Here is a 26,996-nt window from a genome sequence, read left to right as displayed (position 1 = left end):
CACCAGCCCTGTACCCAACATCCGCATGGATGCCAGCCCTGTTGCCTGCTACTATCAACTACAAAACGTAAGACTGTCTATTAAGCCAATTTTTTTTGTCATTTCATTCTGCGGGGGGGGGGGGGGGGACAACACCTGACAAAATGCCCAATACTTACTGTCCATCTGAGAGGTAGACATTTTTGAGACCACTTCTACATTGGTATGAAGAACCTCGTCTCCAGCGCTTAAATCTGTGTTCAATTCTTCTAAAACACATGGTCTGGCACAAGTTTCTGTTACATTAGTGCAGTCATCTTTTTCCAGGTGGCTGAACTCCAACATGTCTTCATGTGCAGACAGTGGACGCTCACCGCTTCCCCGGTGGGTGTCGGTTGTGGACCTTTGCTCTCTGCCTCCTTCCTGGCCAGCCAGACCCACATGGTCACCGGCCAAGGGGGAATTTCCCTCGGCCGTCTCACCCATGGGGGTGTTACCTCCTTGCAAGTAGCCGGGTTGAAATTCTATAGCTGAAAGCTGTTGACATTTAGGTACGGAAGTCTGATGCTCTGTGAAAAAGGGGGAAACATGCATTTCGCATTAATTCCTACAAGAGGAGAAAGGTATTAAGGGAAAGAATGCACATTTTAAAATAAAGGCAAAGGTATATAGAAACCATCTTTGCTGTGAGTCCTGGAAGACCTGCTCTCTCCCTTGCTAAGATCACTCTGCAGCAGGAACAAAAAATATCTGAGAACAATCACTATAGTTACATTTATATGAAGCCTTAGAGTTCCACAGGCAGAGCTCCAGAGATGTCTAAATTACAATTCTCTGTCAACCCCCCTTCAGATATTCAGAATGCAAAAATACATGGCCTCCTAAGACACATGGTCTAGCACAAGTTAAATTAATGCAGTCATCTTTATCCAGGTGGCTGAACACCAGACATTAAAAACTTCCTGGTACAAGGCTGCCTTCAGATGTCTTCTAAAAGTCAGATAGTCGTTTATTTCCTTGACATTTGATGGGTGGATGTTCAACAGGGTGGGTACCACTACCGAGAAGGCCCTCTGCATGGTTCCCTGTAGCCTCACTTCTCACAGTGAGGAAACTGCCAGAAGGCCCTTGGAATTGGACCTCAGTGTCTGGGCTGAATGAAGGGGTGCAGGCGGTCCTTCAGATGTACTATAGATATAGTTATACTATAGATCAGGGATGTCCAACTTTGAAAACAAGGTTGTGAACACCCTTTACTTTCCTCCCTCCCAGGGGTACATCACTGCCAGTTTTTTATTCTGTGAGTAGGTTGCAGTCTCTTGGGAGTTGGGCATCCCTGTCATAGATCTATAGCTATTCTCCAAAATATCTCAGCCGTCTCAGATTTGCCTGTCTAGAAAGTCCTACCTGGCCTGCTGAGTTCCAGTACACTTCTGCTCTGACTGGCACAAAGTTCTTGTGGGGGACAAGATTCCAAATTCTCTGTCTCAGGAGTAATTTTCACCTCAAGGTCTGAAAAAGACATTATCATGAAATTGAAAGAATTGTCTTTCTCTGTAGAATACAAAGAATGAAATTTGATTATTTTGTTTTTACTATCAACTACAAAACGTAAGACTGTCTATTAAGCCAAATTTTTTTGGTCATTTCATTCTGTGGGAAAAAACAACAGCTCACAAAATGCCCATTACTCACTGTCCATCTGAGAGGTAGACATTTTTGAGACCGCTTCTACACTGGCATGAAGAACCTCGTCTCCAGCGCTTAAATCTGTGTTCAATTCTTCTAAAACACATGGTCTAGCACAAGTTTCTGTTAAATTAGTGCAGTCATCTTTTTCCAGGTGGCTGAACTCCAATATGTCTTCATGTGCAGACAATGGACGCTCACTGCTTCCCTGGTGGGCGTCAGTTGTGGATCTTTGCTCTCTGCCTCCTTTCTGGCCAGCCAGACCCACATGGTCACCGGCCAAGAGGGAATTTCCCTTGACCGTCTCACCCATGGGGGTGTTACCTCCTTGCAAGTAGTCGGGTTGAAATTCTATAGCTGAAAGCTGTTGACATTTAGGTACGGAAGTCTGATGCTCTGTGAAAAATGGGGAAACATGCATTTTGCATTAATTCCTACAAGAGGAGAATAATAATAATAATAATAATAATAATAATAATAATAATAATAATAAATTTTATTTATATCCCGCCCTCCCCAGCCGAAGCTGGGCTCAGGGCGGCTAACAACAATAAAATGATACAACATTCTAAAATCATTTCATTATAAAACTAATTCAAATCAAATTGATGGCAATGATTGGGCTAGAGTTCTGTGAAGATTGCCAAAGGAGGGAGTCAGGCTGTGCCCTAGTCAAAGGCCTGGTGGAACAGCTCTGTCCTGCAGAAAGATATAAAGTTCCGCAGGGCCCTAGTCTCTTGTGACAGAGCGTTCCACCAGATCGGAGCCACAGCCAAAAAAGGTATTAAGGGAAAGAATGCACATTTTAAAATAAAGGCAAAGGTATATAAAAACCATATTTGCTGTGAGTCCTGGAAGACCTGCTCTCTCCCTTGCAAAATCTGAAGAGAAGCTAAGATCACTCTGCAGCAGGAACAAAAAATATCTGAGAAGAATCACTATTTATAGTTACATTTATATGAAGCCTTAGAGTTCCACATGCAGAGCTCCAGAGATTTCTAAATTACATTTCTCTGTCAACCCTGCTTCAGATATTCAGAATTCAAAAATAATAGAAGATAATAATAATAATATTTTTATTATTTATACCCTGCCCATCTGGCTGGGTTTTCCCAGCCACTCTGGGTGGCTTACAGGATATACAGTGGTACCCCGGGATACAGATGCTTCAGGTTAAATACGCTTCTGGTTACAGACTCCAATAACCCAGAAATAGTACCTTGGGTTAAGAACTTTGCTTCAGAATGAGAACAGAAATCATGCTCCGGTGGCGTGGCGGCAGCAGTGGGAGGCCCCATTAGCTAAAGTGGTGCTTCAGGTTAAGAACAGTTTCAGGTTAAGAAAGGACCTCTGGAACGAATTAAGTACTTAACCCGAGGTACCACTTATATAAAATTGTAAAACACAAACCATTAATAACTTCCTGGTACAGGGCTGCCTTCAGATATCTTCTAAAAGTCAGTTAGTTGTTTATTTCCTTGACATTTGATGGGTGGAAGTTCAACAGGGTGGGCACCACTACTGAGAAGGCCCTCTGCATGGTTCCCTGTAGCCTCACTTCTCACTGTGAGGAAACTGCCAGAAGGCCCTTGGAATTGGACCTCAGTGTTTGGGCTGAATGAAGGGGGTGCAGGCGGTCCTTCAGATGATCAGGGATGTCACATTTTGTGAATAAGTTTTCCCTAAAAAAAGCTCAACAACTTTCACCTGATCTCCACGCCCCCCCCCCCCGGGGTACATCACTGCCAGTTTTTTATTCTGTGAGTAGATTGCAGCCTCTTGGGAGTTGGGCGTCCCTGTTATAGATCTATAGCTATTCTCCAAAATATCTCAGCCATCTCAGATTTGCCTGTCTAGAAAGTCCTACCTGGCTTGCTGAGTTCCAGCACACTTCTGCTCTGACTGGCACAAAGTTCTTGTGGGGGACAAGAGTCCAAATTCTCTGTCTCAGGAGTAATTTTCACCTCAAGGTCTGAAAAAGACATTATCATGAAATTGAAAGAATTGTCTTTCTCTGTAGAATACAAAGAATGAGAATTGATTATTTTGTTTTCACCAGTTAAAATGACCAGCAACAAAATAATGAAACTAGGCAATATCAAACCCAAGAACTAGGGCTAGAAGACCATTTTCTGTATCCTTACCTTCGCTGGTTATTTTAAGATTCTCATTTTCATTTCCTATAATTTCCTGAATTTCTGAAGAGATTAGCTCCAAGCATGTGAGATTCTCACTATTTGTCTAGATAGATTAAAAAAACCTGAAAGTTATTTCATACATAATATTTCTCAAAGCAGCTTGAAGAGTTTTATATTTGAACTAGCAAAGTATTTTTAAAAGAATCTTGGATAAGTATAAAATTAATTAATAGTGTTATATATTACCTCAATATAAATGCATCATTTATTAGTTTTACCACAGAAGTAAAACAAATCTAATAGCCTCAGCACATAGATCTCAGTACCTTTAATGGGTGCCAATTGACCAGGAAAAGTGGCGTAGTCCAGGGGTAGAAAACCTTTCCTGGCCTGTAGCCCAGATCACTATTTCCTCATCCACTGGCAGGCAAAATATAACTGGTGGGTAGAATCACCTACTTGTTAATCATATGACATCAAGATATGCTCTCCTTTTAAGTCCCAATTGTCAAGAGCTCAAACAGGAATGCTGGGCTGCTTAAACTGAACTGGATGAGTGGGGATGAAATCTTGCTTGCTTTGGTTTGTGTGAGCCTTTTCCCTGTTGGGGAATAGTCACATGCACCTAATGCAGGATTTAACCCCTCCCTTCAGCCTTGGACTGCAGGACTAATCAGGGGTCCTAATTTGGCCTTCAAGGTCGTTTCCTCCCTAGCAACATCCACACATCCTACATCTCACACCATTTATGGCATCCCATATTGGCCAGATAAAGACACAGCTGCAAACAATCTTAAAAGTCAACCTAGATTGTCCCTTAGCAAGTGGGACTTGTGCCAGCAGCTTTTAAATTTTGCAACAAATGCAGGCTCTGTTTGGATTAGATAACTACAGAGTGTGGCCAACCCCCACCAAAACCAGGGCCTAATGTCAGTGCTGATCAGCTGAGACTTCATGCCCCACTGGGATTGGCTTCGCTCCAGAGTTTCCAGTAGGCAACTGAGGAGTGTAGCTGATTCAACGCCACCTTAGGGATGAAGAATCACAGGATCCTATCCACCAGGATGAAAAAGTTCCTTACCTCTGCTTTATATGCTGTGAAGCTCAACATTATCACCAGCTTCTGGCTGCACACCGAGCTTTAGCATATGTGAGCACATAGGATTTTATAAACTACTCTTCTACTACTCTATCAATGCAACCTTTTTATTATCTAAGGTTAATGAAAGGCAGGCAGAAGCCATATATAAACAAGGTATCTTTGGAAGCATGGCAAATGACTTTAAAATAGTTTGCATGAGTAAATTTCAAAATCATTGCATAGCAGTTTGATAAGGATGATAAACACGCCACTGATTAAATAAAGTAACTTACATACCTCCTCATTCTTTAAGGAAACTTTACCAAAATTGTCCTGGTGTACTTTCCCTTTTGTTTCAGATTTCACATTCATTTCAGATGTCACATTCATTTTGAAAGCAAAACACTCTCTTTTAAAATCAAAGCACAAGTAAATGCCTTTTAGTTTTCTGTTTTACAACTAAATAACACATACACATTTTCCCCCTTACAAAACCAGATAAGCATGCAAAACCAGTTTGTTCTTGGCAGTTTTATAAAAGTTGGTGAATTAAGGGTGGAAAGATCAATGAGATAAAATTAAGCTTATGTAAGTCAGAGCTTAGTTTAAAAAGATCAAAATCAGTAATAATAAAAATGTGCACAAAAATTATTTGTGGCCAGATATTAAGATATTAATCATGTATATCACCTATTGCACAACATCTAGTTACATAGTACCTGAAGATGTCTTCTTCCGTTATCTTATCTCCTGGAAAATTTAAAAGGGGTTCCTGTACACTGAAAGGTTTCTGTACATGGAATTTGTTTATTCGGCTCAAGAGCATATGCGGGGTAGGTAGATGTTTAGCATATTGGGCTAAATAGTCCATCGAAACAAATTCATTTTCAATATAAAAACCTTTTTAGAAATGGAAATAAATATACAATAGTAAGTAATGAGATAGCTTTGCAGATCAATTCATATCCTGAAAAGTGTCTTAGAAATCTATATCTCTCTATACTGCATTTGCACTAGGTCATCATTGCGAAGCCCCCATTGTAGGATTTGTAGCGCCACATCACATACCTGGATTTGCATAAAGTCAGAGTGCAGCCCCCACCAGAGACTTTTGACTGTCTCACCACAACCCTGGATTTGCATGAAATCAGGGCAGGGGAGGTGTGCAAAAGAGAAGGCAAGTCACACAACAGCAGTAGCTTTCGAGACAGGTAGGTCCACGGTTTTTTAGCCACATAGTAACTGATATATAACACATGGGCGAGCAGGATCTCTGGCATGTGCAATTTTCACATTTCTGCAACAAATTGCACTGTATTGATAATTACCATATTTTTCCATGTATAAGACTAGGCTTTTTCCCTAAAAAAAATAATGTCAAAAATTAGGGAGCACCTTATACTCTGGGCCATCTCTCCCCATTTTCTTAATCTGAGTCCCCCCAAAATAGGGGGTGTCTTATACATGGGGGCGTCTTATAGTCAAAAAAACGCAGTATTTGAAATGTGAAGTACAGAATGCTCATTTACCTTCTTCCGGCTCTTCAAGTTCCACTGGAGCATATTTAGGATTTAAATAACTGTCTTCATTCTTCATAAGCACATAAGCATCTTCTATGTCAAAAGGCGAACCAGGATTTGAACTTGGAACAATTTCAATATCTTCATTATGTACATGGAAGCGAGTGCTTGAAGTGGGTTTCCTGAAAAGTGGAAAGTTAATACTTTTTTGTTGATGGAAAAATATATATATATATCCATATTGGTCAGCTACTATGGCCTGCTACAGAAGGGGCTGGGACCCAAACACTTGTCATGTGCTGCTGCACTAATCACATGTTCCATGTTGCAGCACAGTAATTTCACATAAGGTCACTGGGTCTTAACTAGTAGAAGGGGGGCTCTGATAGTCCTTCTGCCTAGGCCAGGTATGGCCAAACTTGGCCCTCCAGCTGTTTTTGGACTACAACTCCCATCATCCCTAGCTAACAGGACCAGTGGTCAGGGATGGTGGGAATTGTAGTCCCAAAACAGCTGGAGGGCCAAGTTTGGCCACCACTGGCCTAGGCATTATCTCAATAGCCAAAAAAGCCTCTATCTAGAGACATACAGGAAAAACGACTGTAACCTTGTGCATGGTCACTTGTGATAATAAGACACCAATTATGGGGTTTTTCTGGTAGGCAGCAAGCTGATCAGTTGTCAAGAGGTCCTTGTTAGGTTCCTGCCTTGAGACATCCAGAAGGAGAGCTATCATAAATATAAGCTTTCCCTTTTTCCACTCAGGATATGGGAACCTGGTGGGAGGAGGAGAGGGCGGGCTGTCTGAAATACTTTGTGGTCACTGTTTCTTTTCTGCTGGGGCTAGAAGGAGAAAGGGGTCTTGTCAGGACAAAATCGGGACTTTCACATCAACAGCTTGACTGTGTTTGCGAATACCCGTGTGCAATTGGAGACTGTTGCCAGTAGTACTCCAGTTTTGTTGGTTTTATTGTTTCCTTGCTGATCTGAAGATTGAATCCCTGTGACGGGGTGAGCTCTCGCTGCTCGGTCCCTGCTCCTGCCAACCTAGCAGTTAGAAAGCACATCAAAGTGCAAGTAGATAAACGGGAAGGTAAACGGCGTTTCCGTGCGCTGCTCTGGTTCACCAGAAGCGGCTTAGTCATGCTGGCCACATGACCCGGAAGCTGTACGCCGGCTCCCTCGGCCAATAAAGCGAGATGAGCGCCACAACCCCAGAGTCGGCCACGACTGGACCTAATGGTCAGGGGTCCCTTTACCTTATCTTACTGTTAGGGATGTTCCCATGGCCTTAGTCCAGAGAAAGGTGCAAGGGGGAAATAGTGGTTCCAGCTAGGATGTGTATTTCAGAGAAGGGTAAGATTTCCTATGTTCATGCATAGCGCAGGCTTTTATTGCAACGACTGTATCATTCATTGAGGCTTGTGCTAGTAGAGACTGCAGGTGACACACAGCAAGAAGATAGAATTAAGTCATTGTCCATAGTTATTTTAAGGACATTAGACCAATGACAAATTGCTGAAGAGGAAAATTGTATGTGTCTCATAACCCCACAGCACAGAATGGGGCCACAGTAGTGATGACTTAATGTGCCTTTCTGCCTCTGCGCTTTCTAAATTAAGAATCTGATCTAAAGACTACGCCTCTTCCTTTTACTGACTTTGCCGGTTTCTATCACTGTATGTCTGAAACTTAATTTACTTGGCTCTCTGAGTAAACTCTTGGCTTTATAACAATAGTGTCAGCAGAAAGTCAATACAATCTCTAGAATTAACTAAATGCAGGAGACAAAAGGAACAAGGTCATCCTATGAAAAGCATTAACTGACTCTTATGTGAATGTTATAAAATAACATGTCTCTCATATATCAAACTAAAAGGTATCAACCTGAAGACATAAAAAGGCTTTTTCATGAATGACAAAGTTGGATAACCCCTAATGCACCTTTCTGTAATGTAATTTTAACATACTGATTAAGATTCTGTCCCCCATCTCAGAAAACTTCATTTCATTCATTAAATATATCTTCATTATATTTCACTGAACAAAGTCAACCTGTGGAATTGTTTTAAACTGTTTTAATGTTGTAATGTGTTCTGGGACATTAGGGTGAAGGGTGGGTAAATAATAATAATAATAATAATAATAATAATAATAATAATAAATGTTGTTTACTTCTGTGGTGTCTCACTTCATTTTTTGGACTATACTATAACATAAGAGAATGTACATTGGTTTTGGTTTGCTTTCTTTGTACAAAATTCTGTGGAAAAGTTATGATATAAATTCTCGAGGAAAACAGTGCAAAGCAGCAAAACAGGATATAGTTCAGTCCTTATGCACATGAAGGACAGGACTGCAGGAAGACAAATGTGATGAACGAGGAGGAGGAGCCAACCTGGTTTATTTCTTCCTCACACTTCCTACTTTTATCTACCTCATCCTGCCTTCTGTGTGTGTATGGAGGGGGTTGTTGTGGGGATTAAATGAGGAAGTGTAGAGCCATGTAGACCACCTTGAATTTCTTAGAGGAAAAATTGGGATATAAATGCAATAAACAAGCAAACAAACAAATTATTGCTGTCCAAGTTCCCTATATGGGATGGTATTCAACTCAGATTAGAGTCACTGAAATTAATCACCTGGACCACAAGGGTCATCTAGTCCAACCGCCTGCAATGCAGGATTTTTTTCGCCCAATGTGGAGCTCGAACCCATGATGCTGAGATTAAGATTATGGGTGGTATTCAACTAGGTTTTGCTTTGTGTCCACCCATTGAAATTACAGTAGGTCCACTAAGAATCAATTGCACTTTTGGCTCTGCTTAAGACACCAAGCTGTCTTGAATTGCCCTTGGCATTTAACAGTTTGTGAAAGTGATTAGTTTTTCTTAAAGAGCGCAGAAACTCATCTAGTCTTTCACAGAATGTGGTTTAGTTGAAAACTGCAGGATCAGGCCTTTCACACCAGGAAATTTCAGTTGCATCAAAGGTATTTTTTCATTACGCGCCTGTATATATTGTCACACTAACAACAGGGGCACTTTCTGTTTTCCAGTTATTAACAGAGCACAATTAAAGAACAAGATGGACTTCAAACTGATTTTTCCTTGAAAAGCAGATGTCATATATTATCTGCATTTTGCAGATGGTACACTGTAGTCAACCTCCAGAACAGTGAACCCATACTGCACAGCTAAAGGTCCATTACTTTAAAACATACAAGATATGCAGTAATGTTGACTCTGTTTTTAAAGCCCATGCATCCCATCTTAATCACATTTACAGTGGTACCTCGGGTACATACGCTTCAGGTTACATACCCTTCAGGTTACAGACTCTGCTAACCCAGAAATAGTGCTTCAGGTTAAGAACTTTGCTTCAGGATGAGAACAAAAATCATGCTCCGGCGGCGCGGCAGCAGTGGGAGGCCCCATTAGCGAAAGTGGTGCTTCAGGTTAAGAACAGTTTCAGGTTAAGTACAGACCTCCAGAACGAATTAAGTACTCAACCCGAGGTACCACTGTACTTGGATACAAGCACATCAACAACTACGTAATGATAAACGAAGAGGACTCACTCCTCCAAGAAGTCTTCTGTGCCAAGATATTTATTCCAGAGATCAAGCACAGGACGATCCATATCAAATTGAGTGAGGTCAGGTGTAACTACAGCAAAACAAAACAAAATACTTAAGAAACAGTATGAAAATCATTACAAAAAATCTTTGGTTTCTTGGTTCCAGTTTCTCAGTTCATATTCTGCTCTGGCCCTTTCCTTCAGTCACCTTGTTCATTGGACTGTTTACCCAATGGAACAATGCCCAGTCTTCAGCTTGCCCACAAACCTACCCCATCCCTAGGGCCTGTGTAAGATTTGCTTTAGGACAAACTTGGACTTTTCCCTCCATACACAGTAATTGGACTATAAACCTTATTTGAATAATTGGATTGATTGTGAATAGCATTCTGTGCCACTCAGTCAGCTAAATCAATCAGTGTTCACTCCCACAAATACAACACAATATGGGTATGATAGCTATTATGTCTATGGTGTGCAAACAATTATTTTGATCATCTGATTGTACTGAATTGCTGTGATCAGTCAAAAGGATGCTTAAAATGGCTAATGTATTTCTAACACAAGAAAGTTGTCCACATACATTTTGTAACTTTGCCAAGTTCTCATGATCCTTCTTTTTCATCTGTAGCTGATTGTTTAATTTTTTAAAAAAATAATTTAAATGTGAAAGCCAGATACAACATACCTCTTGTCCAGGGTCTCCTATATGTATCATCAGCCAAGTTTCTGTTATGACAATAATTTTTATCCTGATATAAACCAGGAGGGATGTGAATTGAGAACAATTCAAAGGAAAATCTCTGTCTAGCCACTTTCTGCACAAGAGAAATGTATGACATCATTATGAGTGCAACTACAGTATTCCACTTTTGCTCATATTAAGTAGTACCCTGCTTCCCAATTGGAACTATTCAGTGGTTTTATTTGGAGTTCATTCTGTTTTCCCTAGTACACAGTCTCTTTACATGCATGCACATTTAAACTGATAAAAACCCAACACCTACATTTTCAAATTTTACTTTCCTAAAACTCAAGCAAAGATTCACTGATACAAGAGACCTGAGCACATGCTAAACATTCCTACTGAATTTTATAGGGATTTCTTAACCTTAATTGGATTGTTTTATTTATTTCAAATCATTAAACGCTGCAAAATGCTATAGTGGGGCACTGTAATAAAGCAATAGAAATGAAACAAGTTAAAACAGGTTGAAAAGTTTTCAAAAACCACATCAGATGCTGCTGGCAAATCCATTCACTTCTGCCAAGGAAGTTTTTAATGGTTGATGTTTTATTGTGTTTTAATATTTTGTTGGGAGTCATGGAGCGTGGCTCTTGCAATATGGGCAGCATATTATTATTATTATTATTATTATTACAAACAACATCACTATGTGCACATTAAGAGTCAAATTAAGTGAATTGTAAAACATATTAAACCACAAAAATGTATTCCTTTTGCAAAAATGGATTTTATGTGCACGCAAGAATCTATAAAAAATAATCAGTAAACTGCCTCAGACTGTTGGTTTTTTTCAGATAATTGTGTTATTTTTATGCCTTGACTCAAGCGTTAAAACCACATCGTAACCACTAGCAGGTGTAACTTAGTTCTACATCTGCTGAAGCATACAGATAATATATAAATTCAATAAATAATAATAATAAGCCATATTTCAGTTGCTAGCTGCCCTATTAAAGAGTGTTCTACCCACAAGCCATTCTAAATATAAGTATTAAGCAAGTCTGCGGTTACCTAGCCGCTGCAACCTTGCGACCTTTTGAAAAAGCAACGTTTTTCTTCCTCACAGTATGAAACATGAGCAGTTATTTGTTTGCCAGATTTTGTTTTATTTTTTTAAATCCATGCTGTCAAAATAAAATAAAAGCGAATCGGAACAGTCCAAATACTTGCTTTCTGTGACTTAACAAGTGGTCTTTATATTTAAATGCAGCTATCACACTACCCAGAGAGCAAAAAATGCCAAGCTTTAGCCATTGTACCTCATGTAAGTAGTCTATTGCATGGTACTTCAAGGCTGAAAACATGATGTTTTCTGGTCAAATGTTTGGCTGCCTGAAAGCAAAACAAAACAAGTCCAAGTCTTCAGACAGCTCTGATAGTGATGTTAATTGCTTACAATAATCTTTCAGATATCACATAAATTTACTCAGAAAGACTTGTAATGAGAAATTTCCTATCTTTCTATATTTATTTAATTTTTGAGTCATTCTGTAATGAGTGTAATTAGAATTGGATATAAAGGTTAATTTTGAAAGCCATGAGGCGGGAGGGAAGGAAGTTGATAGGCTCTAAGAGCCAGGGCAGTATAGTGGATAACGATGATGTGAATGTATAATATTAAATGGAAAATAAACAAAAATTATATATATATATATATATATATATATATATATATATATGTGTGTGTGTGTGTGTGTGTGGAAAGCAAAACAATTCCTTAAAAGAACATGTAACGCTGCAATCTCCACCCCTGCGGCCTCCTTTTCTCAGAGCTGGATATTGGGTGTGTGGACCCACAGAGGGTGCAGAGCTGAGGGGGTGCAAAATGGAGAAGAACCACAACCCAGAAGATCCATTTTTGAGTGCCCAATGTCCGCCATATTGCAAAAGGAGACCAAAGTCTCCTTTTCTCTTCTTGCACACAGGAACAAGAGCAGCGCTTCTTTCATCCCATCCCCTGGATGACCGAATGAAATCTCCTTGTTCCGATTCGTATTAACTGAGAGAAATAGTGGAGCGTATACCGTTTGCAGTCTTTTGAAAAGGGACCTTCATATCATCACCTCACCACTTTTCTCCTTAGCACAAATGGGTGGGTGAATTTCCTCACAGCGAACGAATAAAAATTAGGCCCCAGCATGCTCTTTTTCTTTATTAACTAGTCAAAAAGGCCAACAGGGGGCTTCTGAGCCACCTTGAAGCCTCCCTCACACGAGGCAGGAACGTGTCGTCTTAAATTAAGTGGGATTTGAAAGCAGAAACCATTTTATTTTTTTGACTGTAAGCTGGGAGCTCATCCACTTATCTGTTGCACCTGAGTTCAACCAGGTAAATGTTAGAGCCTGAAGGAAATTTCCCTCAGCAGAGGGATTTTTTCTTCTTCTTCTAGAAGGGGAAGAGGGATTATTATTATTATTATTATTATTATTATTATTATTATGATGATGATGTAAAAATTCTCAGGAAGCAACACAAGGTGGAAATGGCCCGGTCAAGACAGCTGGCCAATACTTGCAGACAGAGCCGGATATACATATTAGCTAAAAAAGCTGTAGCTTAGAACTCCACTCCCTTGGGGCCCCCAAAAAAAATTTAAAGGGGGAGGGGAAACTGGATGTACATTTCCAAAATGTAAGATAAAAAAACAAATAAAATAAAACCTACATAGAGCAACAGTGTTTTGTGTTGTGTAGGCTCCTATGATGTAAGTAATGGGCCCCGCCTGCTTGTATTAACTGCAATTGCATTGTACAGGTTATAACACTTAATTCCATATTAAAAGAGCTATTTATAATTATTAGTAGTTTGCACCATATATCACCTATTATTATTTCATGTTATAGCAAGTTTCTAGAGACTAGATTATGAGTCTTTGTAAACTGTGTTTCTAAAGGAACTTTTGTTATTGCCAAATGCCAGTGTGTTTGCATTATTAAGTTTGTCCTGAATAAAAAATCATTTTAAGTTAGTGCTTAATAATTATTTCACTATTAATATACTTCTTCTTAATTGTATTTCAGTTCAACAATTACTTTGATTAAATACATACTTTGTTATGTGCAAATGGCTTTAGATACCTATTATTAGGTCCATAAATTGCCATACAGCATATATTCAACACAAAAAAACCAGCGACAATTTGCTGTTGACAAAGGACAGCTGGACATATAAAAGGCCCCATTACCTTCAGTAGTTTAGGGCCTCATCAAACCTAAATCCGGCCTGCCTGCAGAGTGGTGCCAAAATGCTTTCTGAGTAAAAAAACATTATTCTGTAGTCATATAATGCCAGAGGTTTGGCTTCTCTCTGCTCCTCAGCCAGTAGTCGCATTTCACATCATATGGCTTCTCTTAAAGGTTCCTGGGAACTATCTGGCGAAGGACGCTGGGATTGTAGATCCATGAGGGGTAAACTACAGTTCCCAGGCCATGATTTTTTTTGGGGGGGGGGGGGTCAGAAAAGGTCAAGGAAAACCAAGCTGTTTTCACTTGATTTGGCAATGGTCACTATTTAATGTTCCGCACCAACTTGAAAATAATAGAGTATATTCTACTTTATTATATCCTTGTATCTCACCAGTATACTGATATTTCTGTTTTTTGAGAGTTGCATAGGAATCACTAATGTTTTTTGCAGAAACAGCCTCCATTAAATGTTTGTGCTCTTTTAAACAAAATAGCTTCACCGTTAACTCTTTCTGTCTCTACACGAGCACAGTTGGGAAAGGGGCTGGCTTCCACTGTAGCATTTATTATGATTTTAAAAGTAACCCCTCCAGTTTATTGAAATCCCAAAGCTTGGATCCAACTTACTGTTATAATTGCTATAAGCTTTTCCCACCAAGAACCATCTGATCTGCTAGGGTGGCAGTGTTTAGATCAGAGGTGCGGTACATGAGTTTGGTGCATTGCCTTTACAGAAACCATCATGACTGCAGTGGAATTAATTGGTATAACATAGATGTTCTGAAACCTTGAAGTGCCTTTAAAAAACAAAACAACTCTCTGGATTCCATAAATTAAACTTTTGTGTTGTTCCCTGCCTGCCTGTTGCCAGCACACAGAGATTCTCAGCATCGAGTACAATGAATGCAATAAAACAGACGGTGCAATCAGTAATTAGCCATGCATGACACCAGAATAGGCAGCCTCTGAACATACTGTACTTGGGAGTTCCTTGTCAAAAGAAAAGCAATAACGTCATCATGACATTGCCTGCATGGTACAAGGGAAGGAAGCCTCTGGGCATACATAGAGTGCAAGATAAGTAACTGTACCTGTGATATGACAAGAAACTTGAATGATTTTATATTTTTGAAAGGAGTATGGTGGGTGTTGAAAGGGGGAGGTAGGAAGGAAACTTAATGCACACTAGCCGCAGAGGACACATCCTTTGTGTGTACAGATGTTGTCTGCATAGCGTGCAGGTATGACACTTGCAAAGTGATGTCTATACAGTATTTAAAACCCCAAACCACAGCAATTCAGAAACCTTTGTAGCCTACGACAGGCCCTGCTCTCAGGGTTTACCGTCATTTCCCTACAACCACAATCTGCGGCCTGTACAAAGAAGTTAAGGAACGTAAATTATACACAAACTTTTTCTTTGATGAATGCTGTTCTTCTTTCCATGGAAAGAGGAAGAAAATGGGGGGAAAGCCAGCACCTAGCACTCCTAACAGGTTTTTTTTTTAATGGATTGCCTAATCTAAGTAAAGGTGTGCAGATTAGTTGCTGTTTTAGAAGTTTTCTTGACTCTTTTGTACTGTATATGACTCTCCCCCCCCCCCGCGCCACCACTCGTTCAGTACACATTTATGTGTGGAATGGGGATTGTTGCATGGAGCATCATTCTTCCAGTGTATGTTTTCTTGGAGATAAATCTGTTGAGTTCAAGAGCACTTATAAATAAATGCATGTTGGTATGCAGTCTTAAGTCTTTCAGGTGATTTAATATCGATTGGATCATATGCATAATTTGTAATTTAGGACAAGCTTCTCAACAGATTTTACTGAGTGAAGATATCAGTGCAAGATCTACTTTATCCCTATAAAGATATTGTGACTGATGGGAGAGCAGGATCCTCCCTTTCCTGTGTTCCTGCCCAATTTTGCACATTATATATTATGTTTACATGGGTGCCAGCATGTTCAGAGCCCAGCTCAGGTAGATCCACGCCATTGGTATACTTTGGTTTTGTAGATCACGTGTAACCAATGCAGGCTCTGTGGGTTGGATGCAGATTAAATTGTTTGCACATAGGCTGTAATGCTAAACTCATTTATGTGGACTGGGAGGAAGCCCCATTGCATTTAGTGGGACTTAACTTCTGAGTAAACATGGTTAGGGTTGTGCTGTGAGTTCACACCAAAACTCTTCACAACTGATTTCATTGCAGGCTCCTATGCAAACATGTGATCATCAAGTGAGATCATGGACTGATTAGGTGGACCAGTTTGATCACAGTTCTGGACCACGTGCACATTGCGAACATCTGCATAAAGCCTTCCTTAGATGTGACAGCATATAGAGGACTTACGCCTGATTTGCTCCCTCGATTTGTATGTTGTCCTAATGCAAGTTAACCAGAACATCCACCGAAGCGTGAATATATGTAAATATTTTATGAGTAATTCATCATGTGCACAAACCAGGCTTAATACATCGAATATAAAAGCAGATTAGTCTTCTGAGGCAACTCTGCAAAAAAAGCTGAGTAACCATGCAGAAAAACAAAGCAAGTAGAACAAATATGATCTCAGCAATATGCTTCACGGGTAGCATATATTCGTTCCTCTCATAGGTAGTTTTTGCCTTACACTGTAATTCCTGACAATTATTACTAAATTATGCATAGCCTAATTGGTCTAAATATGAGAGCTCTTTGAAAGAAAGAAAAACATAGATATAAGTGTGCACTGAGAAATAATTTAAAATATTTTTAAAAATATTTCCTGTTAAACTTTTTCATGTCAAATAGAGATTCTTAATTATTACAGCTCTCTTCATCTTTGTCACTTTAGTTGTCACTGTCTTCCCAATTTCCACACAATATGTCGCCTTCACTACTATCCGCTGCAATTAAAAGGCATCACTTTTTGAAGCCACAGATTCAGGAGGTATTCTTTCCCACGCAGTTAAAATCCAGTGGCATAGCAAATCCACCAATGGTTTTTAAATTTTTATGCTCGGTGAAACGGCATTATTTCCTGACAAAAGCAAATCAGAGTCCTTCCTTTGGAGAGCTTATTCACAACCGCATCAAGGGCTTGTAGCTGTGATGCCGTTCCACCTGGAACAACTACTAAATCTGATTTTGATTATCCATCTTCTTAACTTTGGGGGTAAGATGCCATCTAAATGCATCTACCACTAGCATTGCCCCACCCCCATTTTTTACAGAATAGTCGCTATCCACCCTATTTTGGGGCATCCCACAACTGTTCTGGTGGGGAGTATTTCTTTTGGAAGTATTTTTCCTCTCAGTATAACATATTGCGATGAGTTGGTGGGGGAGTAGGCTGCATGCCTGGGCCCTGCCTAATTCCTGGATCCAGCATGGATTCAGTTCCTGGAACAGGCAGGCTAGCTTCCTGGTGAGGTAATGTATGGGCCACTAAGGTAACAAAGGAAGTGGCTCTGTGCCAGATATCAAATGGGTGGGCCCTCCTCCCTCAACTCACTGGTAGGTAGAAAGACAAAGGTAGAGCAGACAGTGGAGTTATGTGAACTAGAAGCTGACAGGCTGGAGGCTGGACAGAGCTATGCTTGATTTGTGTTGGGATTCATGGCTGTGACTATGGCGGAAGCACATTCCTCTTGGGGTATTTATGCTGTGAAGACACCACAGCTTCTCCTGTCCAAAGTCTCTGTCCACAGCCTCTCTCATTCCAGAGGAAACACAAACCCTGTGTAACCCCTGGAATATCACACCCCTTGGAGATTGGGGTGGCATGCAACTATTACAGCTAACACTGCTATAAGGTGCATTGCCCCCCCCCCCTCGCCCATTCTTCATGGACAGATTCCACTCCTTTCTGTTTCATGATCATGCTGCTTGGCATATCAGAGAACATGGCATTTTGTCAGCATTTCTAATTTGGCTAAGATAATGGTTGCGTTTTCTCCTCAGGCCAAGGACATGCCGTTGGTATTGGAAGAACATCTCACTGAAACTGGAAGACAACCACTGAGCAAATGATGTCCCACATTTAAGTAAGAAGCCACTTCTTTGCACAAATATCCCGGCACCAATTCAAATGCTTTGCAGCTGATTGGCATTCCATTTTCTCTTTGTTCTTTTACAATGGAAAGTACACACTCATCAACCTCATAACGTCGACCACATTTAAGCCCTCGAAATGCTTTTTGCATGGAGATGGGATTCTGATTTTTTTCTTCTTTGATCTCCAATGACGCACATTCTTTTCATCAGCACTATATTTCCTTCCTGTTTCTCTATTGTTTGTCACTTCAGCATAGTTAATAACTGCCATTTTGAAATTTGTCACGTCTCAGTCCCCAACTGATAGATGTTTTCCCCTGACATGGACACCCATATTTTTACTATCTAAAAACATGTGCTGCCTCACACGATGAATAACTCACCAGGCAACTAGTGCCACCTGTCAAGAATGATGGGTGATGCTTTTACAAAAACAACCGAAGTATATCAAAGTTCTGCATGGTTCCTGAGTCCTCATCTTACATTACAGTTTGTCTACCTTTACTTTAGGCCACACTTAGGCTTATACAAGCCATAATTTTTTGGGGGGGGGGAACTTCGGGAGAATAATTTAAAGTATTAAATATATTTTCTTAAGTACATTTCAGCTGTAGATTCACATGTATGCTTGTGTTTGTGCAAACTGTATGTGTCTTGCTCTGTTTTGTTTTTACTTTTGCACTGGTTTTATTAGTTCCATTTTTAAAATGGACTTTAAAATTGCATTTTGAGTCGCCTTGAGACACGCTATAGCTGTAATGATTACTGTCAAAGTACAACTTGGTTCTGCCAGGTTCAAATCCTTACTCAGCCATGAATTCACTAGGTGACCTTGGGCCAGTTGCCATCTCTTAGCCTATCCCACCTCACAGGGTTGTTGTGGCCTGTTTCCCATGATGGTTGTGAAGGAGAACAATGTACACTGCCCTGAGCTCCTTGGAGAAGGGCAGGATAAAAACGTAATTAAATGCATGCACAAGATGAACAACAGTGGACAACATACCATAGGTTTTATGACTTCGAAATGAAGGGCTTGCATTTTTTTCCTCTTCTCATAATAAGGTTACCAGATTTTTTCCAGTGAATCCGGGGACACTTTTCAACTTCCTACTAAATAGATGGATTTTGTCAGGGAACTGATTTGTAAACCTGGGGACTGTCCCTGGGAAACGGGGACGTCTGGTTACCTTATCTCATAAACCAACTGAAACGAACATACAAGTCACTGGAAGGCAGCTCATACAGTCAAGAATCGTCACTTGTAGTGTGAAAGCTTTCAGAACCTCAGGTATTAAATTATTATACTATCATGAAGCTTTCCCTAGTATAATGCTTTGAGTATTAAGTGCATTTCTGGGGAGTCTTCAATCTTGTAGATGCAGTATGCCTTATTCCTTGAAATCTAACAGCTTTGATTACTTCCAGAAAGCTGCAGTTACCTATAATTTGAAGAGGGAAAAGAGTTTACTATGGATAACTACTATAGCTTTTCTGTTTCCGATGGCATTGACCTAGTAGGGGACAGATAACAGCTGTCTTGGGGTAGAACTAATATATTCTGGGATAAAAGCTGCAAAAAACTATGCTATGTTCATAGTCTTTTCTTGAGCAAATTAGACTATTCACAAATCAGCAACTCTGGATTAGTTGCTTTTTAAAAAAACCCAAACAGCAGCAGCACACCTTTGGGTGCAATTTTCATGATTGCGTGTGCCAAATTTCTGTGAATTTTATCTCCCTGTCTGCAGTTCTGTTAGCTGAACTGTCAAGTTTACTTTTTTATGCTCAAGAGATTAAAAGTGGTTTGAAGTTCAGTGCTGAGGGTTGCAATCATGATAATGGATGTTCAAAAGCATATTGTACATTATTGCCTCTTGTAGGGTTGCACCCCTTTAAGTCCAGAATGTTTCTTTTTCACAAACTCAAATGCCCGGTGTCTAGATATGTGGTGTCATCTTAGTTGTGTTTTGTCCTGTAGAGCTTTAAAAGTCTAAGCAGCCCTCCCATTCACAAGACTGTCCATCCCCCCCCCCCCATAACATTTGCTTGACTGTAATTGAATTTAATTAGTACAGTCCACTTTTAATTTCTTTACAGCGAAGCCTGCTGGCTCACTCTAAATATGGTGGGTGTGGGGTGAAATGAGAAACACAAGACTCACAGCTGTTTTTGTCAGAATTATTTAATGTCAATGAAATGGTTTAGAATAGAAGATACCTTGTTTTGTGACAAAATAGAACTTGGTGCATTACTATCCTGACCTTTGCCTCATTACTTTGCGGAGAAATAGTGCCAACCATTCTCTTTTCCACAATGATATTGAATCATTCCCAATTAACAGTGTGAAGGACTAGCAAAGTCCGGTGTCTTCCAAAATGGCTTCCTACGCCAAACCCATTGGCTGCTTTTCAGTACTACCTTGCTTTGTAGCAGAAATCACAGTTCCAGATTTCCATTTATAGGTTCTTCTGTGCAGTAAACAAAGGGCTGAAACTGCCGAAATTACCTGAAAGGTCGGACATCGGTGATTTGATCTTTTTGTCTCTTTAAACTTGCATAAAAAGCAGTCAATGGGAACTCTAATCTAGATTGGGGCTATTGTTTGGGGGAGGAGAGTTAATTCTCTCCTCAGCTGCTGTTTGTCCTGTTAAAGCAAAGTTCTGTTCAGACACCAGGGAAGTAATGCAGATACCGAAACACAGGTGTAAAGTATTCCTAGCAAACTACCTTCTCAAAATGTCTCATAATACTGTAGTGTTCAAGGGCAGTTCTACACTAAGAATTCTATGTTAAGTTTTAGACAGATCTAGGTTAAGTTTTTGTGATAACTAGGTTTCAGTGTAGTGTGCATCAAATATGACCTACACATATAAACTTTTATTATCACCACTATACACTATAAGCAAACTTTTTTTAAATCTCTCGTGCTTACAGCAATAAGTAAACATGCAGATGTAATTAGCGTTTCAGGGTTAGAATGCTTTTTGCTTTGTTCGTATCAATTGCTGTATAATACTAAATTTCTAGAATGCTGCCCAGGCTTCAGTGAGCTTGCTAATCCCTCTTTTTCATTAAATCAGTATTAGCAGAGACAATGGCGTGTCCTATCGTCTTCCCTTTTCCACATTGCAGTAAGATATCTTATGTAGATACATGAATTTCAATGAGCTTTGTCCTCTTTGTATTAATAAAAAAAGACCTACTGCTCTGACACGTTCTTTGGTCTGGCTGATTTCATCTTAAGCTGAAGTCTCCTGATATGATCACTTATCACTTGGGCAGCATCTTGATGTCTGGAAATTGATTTTCCAGATCTGCATAAGCTTTTACTGCTGTTTCCTCGTTGCCGCTGTTAGTGAAGTGGTAGTCATACCTATGGAAGTGTAGGGCAGAGGTCAGCAAGGTTTACCTCACATGGGCCAGTTCACTCCAGTGGAGATCCCTCCGCGGGCCAGATCTCGTGTGTGCATGTGATCTCCAGAGTCTGCGCAGATGCGATTTCTGGCACCGCGGAAGCAAGTCCCCACACTGCGCTGTGCCGGTTTAGCACAGCACACGGGGACTCGCGGAGTAGCTTGGTAGCTCGGTTCAGGGGCGGCTTGGGGGCAGGTTAAATGACCCCCGTGGGCTGCTTGTGGCTCGTGGACCTTAGGTTGCCGACCCCTGGTGTAGGGCAACAAACTGGGGAAAAGACAGAGCAGGAGGGAATCCCTACAGACATAGGAGATCTCAAGCATGCTGGAAAATTCTGGGTTGTTATTTTTAAGCTGCTATCTGCAGATGATGGCAGGGGAAGCAAACAGCTTGTGGCAATTAAGATGGTTGCTATTTTCAAGTGGGATTCAATCACATGCTGGCAAATTCAGGTTGCACAATTCAGGTTGGTTTGGCCCTCTCGTGCCACAAAACTTCCCCCTCCTCCCCAAAACATACCCACACACATTTTGTGTAAGGAAAGTGACAGGAAAATGCACTGGCAAGTGTGGGGGTAATAATTGCTTTGACATAATGCCATCTCACCTCCCTAACAACAAATGAGAATGAATGCTCCTTCAGTGACAAATAATCTCTCTGCCATCCTGTCAGGATGTCTGGTTCCCTAAAGGTTGTCTGGTTCCCTAAAACAAAATTCAGGAATCGAGAATTGAGTATCGCCTCTAACAGAAGAGTTCTTACATTCAGAATGCCTTAGGCGTAATAATAGAAAACTGGAGTGCTTTTGCAAATAATTTGTTTTGAAGCCTCCCTTTTTTCTGCATTGCAATGTTGTTGTTGTTTAAAAAAAAACAAGCAAAAAAAAGTCCCCCTCTATTTTAAATTGACCCCTTAAGCTGTTATTTACTTTGTGGGGTGGGGGGTGGGGCAGATGATATCTGGATGATATCTATTGTTTGTAGTATTTATTCCCCACCTTTCAATTTAATATTTCACCTAGGCAGCTTGTAATAGGCTATGAAATGGTTTGCAGATAACACTAAGTCAAATTATGGTTCAGAGGGAACATGCAGGTCCCCAAAGAAAATATTGTCACCACTGAGTTCCTCCCCTAGTCCTGCTGCTTTTGCTGCAGTGAGCTAAGGCATGGTTTGGCTCAGGGCTTGTGCAACTCTGGACAAAGCAAAGTTAGTTCTCTGGTTTATAGATCATGGTTTGTTTGGAGGAGACAAACCATGAACCTGGGTTTGGGAGTGGCTCTCCTGGTCAGTCAGAGCCACAGTGAGCTTCCCAGCAGCAGCATCATCACTGCCACCTCCTGGGAGAAGCAAGGTAACAGCAGTGAGGTTGGGGCTGTGCAAATGCACAGTTGGGCTGCCAACAGGGTACTGCTGTGGCTCTGCCCCACTAGGTGAGTTGCTCCTGGATATAAATATAATAATGAATAAATAATACCATTTCTGGGGTCAAAGCAGTTGACAGAGGAGAAGAAATGCAAAGAAAAACATACACAAGAATAGAATGGATGAGTGTAGCTATATTCATAGTTATTTAGTTTGGTAGTTGGCCATTATTATTATTATTATTATTATTATTATTATTATATTGGATTTGCTACTCATCCTTCAGGGACGCGGGTGGCATTATGGTCTAAACCACAGAGCCTAGGGCTTGCCGATCAGAAGGTTGGCGGTTCAAATCCCCGCGACAGTGTGAGCTCCCGTTGCTCGGTCCCTGCTCCTGCTAACCTAGCAGTTCAAAAGCACATCAAAGTGCAAGTAGATAAATAGGTACTGCTCCAGCGGGAAGGTAAACAGCATTTCCGTGCACTGCTCTGGTTCGCCAGAAGCAGCTTATTCATGGAGGCCACATGACCCGGAAGCTGTCTGTGGACAAACGCCGGCTCCCTCGGCCAGTAAAGCGAGATGAGCGCTGCAACCCCAGAGTCGTATGTGACTGGACTTAACGGTCAAGGGTACCTTTACCTTTACCCATCCTTCAGCAGCAGATTCCAGGGCTGGTTACATTTAAAACACCAAGCCTATCTGTTCTCATATTCTCTTCTGCCCCCCCCCTCCCCATTTATCTTCTGAATCAAGTTATTACTCCAGTTAACTGTCAATTTATGTTTATTTAATAATGCATAATGTACTTGTTAAAGTAATTCATATAGCCCGGAGCACTGTTTCTGCTCTGTGTCTCAAATGCCATCTCAGAGCCTTGAGGTACCTGTTCTACTTCTGCAGTCAGTTATGAAAGCCTTTTTTGCATTGTCATCTTGCCAACACCAAAAGTCTTCCTAATCGGTCATCTTCTGAAAACAAAAGAACGCTGGTTTACGTGGCAACAAAACTGTATTCGGAACGGAAACCTCGCGCTCAGTTTTGATGCTGCAGTGTGTCCTTTTGGTTTTTTTAGCTGATGCCTGCAGAAGCATGTCTGGTTTGTATCTTTGTATGCATGTATGTTGACATGTGTTGTGTCGAAAGTTCTGGCCACAGAGTAAATATTAACTGTGGTAGCCCGATATCCTCTCTACCATGTGCAACAACCATTTATGTATTCAGCTGAATAGACAGCAGTAGCCATAGAAGTTGGGACTGTGGGACTGTTTCTTCATCAACACTTCTTAGCACCTGAGGAAAACTGGAAAGGCAATGTATGCCTCATGGAATAACAAATAAAAGTCCATGCTAAATGCAAACCTCAGAAGATGTGATTTTCTTGAAAATTATTTATTAAAGAAGTGTACTAAGAGAAGGGGCGTAGTGGGGGAGTGTCAGAGGGGCCCCTGGCCCTGGGCGTGGACTTTTGAGGGGACCCCCAGGCAGGTGTAATGGGGAACCAAGGCTCACAGAGAGGAGCATCTGGCTAGGCTGCACTGGGGACGCTGTTGTGGGAGCACCTGGTTCACACCTGCTAAGTGCCAGCTGGCCGAGTTCCCCCTGTATGGGCAGGCAGAAGGTGCAGTGGAGCCCTGCTTTGCTCCGGTGCGGGGCGGTGTCACTCCAGCGATGTCAGCGGCGGGAGCTGAGGTGCTGCAATGGGCTCCTTCACCCTGTGCACACACACCCCGGTGTATGTGCCTCCCCCCCCCAAGTGCCCTGGGCACCATGAGCTTACTCAGTGTTGCTGACTAAGAGGACCTTTAAAGAAAAAAATAATTGGGATAAATAGTATTTCTAAAGTGCGGTAGAATAATGGGAAGAAGAAGAATGGAAGCCCATAAGCATTATTATGTCAGTTTAACAGCTTGGAAGCCTTAATAGGTAGATATAGCATCTGCTTTATACAGTATGTAGGAACAAGCTTTAGGTTGTTTTCAGAAGTGATGCAGAAATAGATTGTTTTATTGATGTTTGTTTGTTTTAAACAAATCCTTCATATCATTTATCATGAAGAAAAGGAGCCAGTGTCAGCCTTGGCTCACACAGCAGTGCAGTTGAGAGAAGCAGTTTGGAAGCTTTCACTTTCATTTTCAATTCGCTGCAGCTTGCATTTCGTCTCAACCTGACAAATTGTGATTAAGCTTAACCATGCATTGTTTGAAACAATATGCTTTCAGCTGGAGGACTATGAACTAAACACTCACCACTTCCCCGGTGGGCACTGCCTGCAGACCCTCGCTCTCTGCCTCCTTCCCGGTCAGCCGGACCCACGTGGTTGGCGGCCAATGGGGAATTCCACTCAACCATCGCAACCATCGGGGCATTACCTCCCCGCCCATAAGCTGGGTTCAAATGGGCCAATTAGGGCCCAAGTCTTGGGAAACTACTTTGCTTTCCGCCTGGGCGTTGGTCACAGCCGTGACATTCCTTGCTGGCTACAGCCGGGCAGGGCAGAGGAACCCCTCCAGACCCCATCCAAATTGCCCTTCACAGTGGACCAGGCATTTGGCTTGCTCTGTAAAATAACCAAAGGGAGCAAACATACCCCAACCTCCATAAAAGCAGAGACCAAAATATTAAGCTAAATATTTAGAAGATATTAAAGATGTCAAAGATATTAAAGTGATGTTAAAGGCCTGGAAGAACAAAACAGTCTGCCCAGCGCTGAAAAGCCATCAATGCTCTTTTGCCTGTCTACATGTCCTCCACTCGAGGCTCAAAAGTGCTCCGTATCAGCTCAAACAGATTTAGGAATAATTACGATAAGATTTGATCAAGCTGCAGTAACATAGGGAGGTTGTTGTGTTGTTTTTACCATTCACAGGTTCACTGTGCAAGGACAAAACCTAGTATTTAACAGCACTTGATACCTTATGAAACATTTTAAGGGACGACACTTTTCAGGCCCTTTTAAGATGGTATGGGCAATGCCTGGTGAAATCTTGAAATGCAGAATGCACTGAGCAGTTTCCAATAGATGTTTTGATTGCAGAACTTCAGTGGCCTGCAGAGGGCAGAGCCTCAGTGCACAATGATTTGCTGCTGCAGTACATCATGACTAGTACAGTAGTCATTAGTATCCTCGATGAATTTGTCTAATCCTTTTAAATCCACCCAAGTTGGTGCATTGTGGTGGTGAATTTCAGCCGTACCTCACAGATTTCTGCTTCTTGGCACCAGCATTTGATATTACTTTGAGATTTATATATTTTTAGAGCAATATATGCAACCTCTGGAACTGTTCTCGTCATCTGTATTACATTTGTTCGACTGAGGTGCCTAATCCATGTACCTGCTTTGCTGTGAAGTGGGTTTGGCTGAGAGAGAGAGAGTTCTCGCTTGAGGCAACCAAAGTAAATTTCATGGCTGCACAAGAAATCTGAATCCAGGTATAGGCAGCTTCTCTTGCAGTTTGGAAGCAAAAATGCTCAAGCACCATGCATTCCAATGCCAGACATCCCTGACTCTTATGCATTCTTCCAGCATGAGTCATCCCTCAGTCTTAGGCATTTCTTCTTTCAGTATTCTGTTGCTTCATGTACCTTTAGAAAAAAACATACATCCCCCGCCAAAAAATCCTAGGTATGCTATGATCTACCAACATGTTTAGATTTACAAATCAAGACTGCACACTTGGGATTTCATAATAGGCAAGGCATCATGAATATGAGCTGAAGGATCCTGCAAAGGCACTCTTGCATTAAAAGAGAAGTAGTATGTTGCTGGATCAGAGCAAGGTAGACCAGAGCTGGACCAGCTGATTTGACATAGATTGTCCATTTGTCCATCACAGCCCACCTCTTTTCTGTTCTACTGAGGTGAAAAATAGGGACAGCTGCTGCACTGCAGTGGTATCCGAAGCTCAATTGCAGGTGGCTGTACAAGAGAACAGCTCACCATAGCTTCTTAGAAACCTCATGATTTTCACTGTCAGGCAGAAGAGGAACCAACCCCCACAACAGGAACCAACCCCCAGAACAGGAACGGATAAGACAAGGAAAAGTCCTTACCATCTGCTTTTTATTCAATATTCACAGAGAGAGGCTTGGGAATGCAGCCTCTTGGAATAATGGTGTTGCCCTGAGTGACTCTCCACCCCCTTTTCTCTCACTTCTCCCCTGTGGGTGGCACTGAGGGCCCTTTGCTTCTGAGCTCTTTGCTCTACTACTTTCAAGGCTCGCTGGGAGAGGGGAGGGTCTGGAATGCTTTCTAAC

At 41.2% G+C, this 26,996-nt stretch overlaps 1 protein-coding gene and 1 long non-coding RNA gene across 12 annotated transcripts in view; one reads left to right on the top strand and one right to left on the bottom strand.

Annotated features, from left to right (window-relative positions):
• SHOC1 (shortage in chiasmata 1) overlaps positions 1-26,996 on the bottom strand; it is a 255,104-nt gene that overhangs the window by 30,172 nt on the left and 197,936 nt on the right. Inside the window, exons 1-12 of one of the 11 annotated variants that reach the window (XM_083419288.1) lie at positions 13,919-14,169; positions 11,994-12,066; positions 10,675-10,804; positions 9,988-10,075; positions 6,417-6,589; positions 5,607-5,787; positions 5,185-5,296; positions 3,813-3,909; positions 3,536-3,640; positions 1,675-2,064; positions 1,387-1,491; positions 159-548 (exon numbers count right to left, since the gene is read on the bottom strand). In XM_083419288.1, coding sequence (XP_083275414.1) covers positions 159-548; positions 1,387-1,491; positions 1,675-2,064; positions 3,536-3,640; positions 3,813-3,909; positions 5,185-5,296; positions 5,607-5,787; positions 6,417-6,589; positions 9,988-10,075; positions 10,675-10,804; positions 11,994-12,038 — 1,816 coding nt within the window. In that variant the 5' untranslated portion in view covers positions 12,039-12,066; positions 13,919-14,169. Of the gene's footprint in view, positions 1-158; positions 549-1,386; positions 1,492-1,674; positions 2,065-3,535; positions 3,641-3,812; positions 3,910-5,184; positions 5,297-5,606; positions 5,788-6,416; positions 6,590-9,987; positions 10,076-10,674; positions 10,805-11,993; positions 12,067-12,468; positions 12,549-12,758; positions 13,265-13,918; positions 14,170-26,996 lie in introns of those variants that run through there. The other 10 variants (XM_083419292.1, XM_083419295.1, XM_083419293.1 and 7 more) reach the window with 10 other exon arrangements.
• LOC310667924 lies at positions 12,659-20,403 on the top strand. Its single transcript, XR_014506422.1, has 3 exons — positions 12,659-13,062; positions 14,791-16,348; positions 17,867-20,403. It is a non-coding gene; the product is annotated as an uncharacterized lncRNA (long non-coding RNA).

The sequence above is a fragment of the Podarcis tiliguerta genome (genome assembly GCF_965153285.1).
Source record: "Podarcis tiliguerta genome assembly, chromosome: 17".
NCBI classification, from domain to species: Eukaryota; Metazoa; Chordata; class Lepidosauria; order Squamata; family Lacertidae; genus Podarcis; species Podarcis tiliguerta.
The sequence above is the reverse complement of the archived record's forward strand: the minus strand, read 5'-3'. Positions and strand labels throughout refer to the sequence as shown.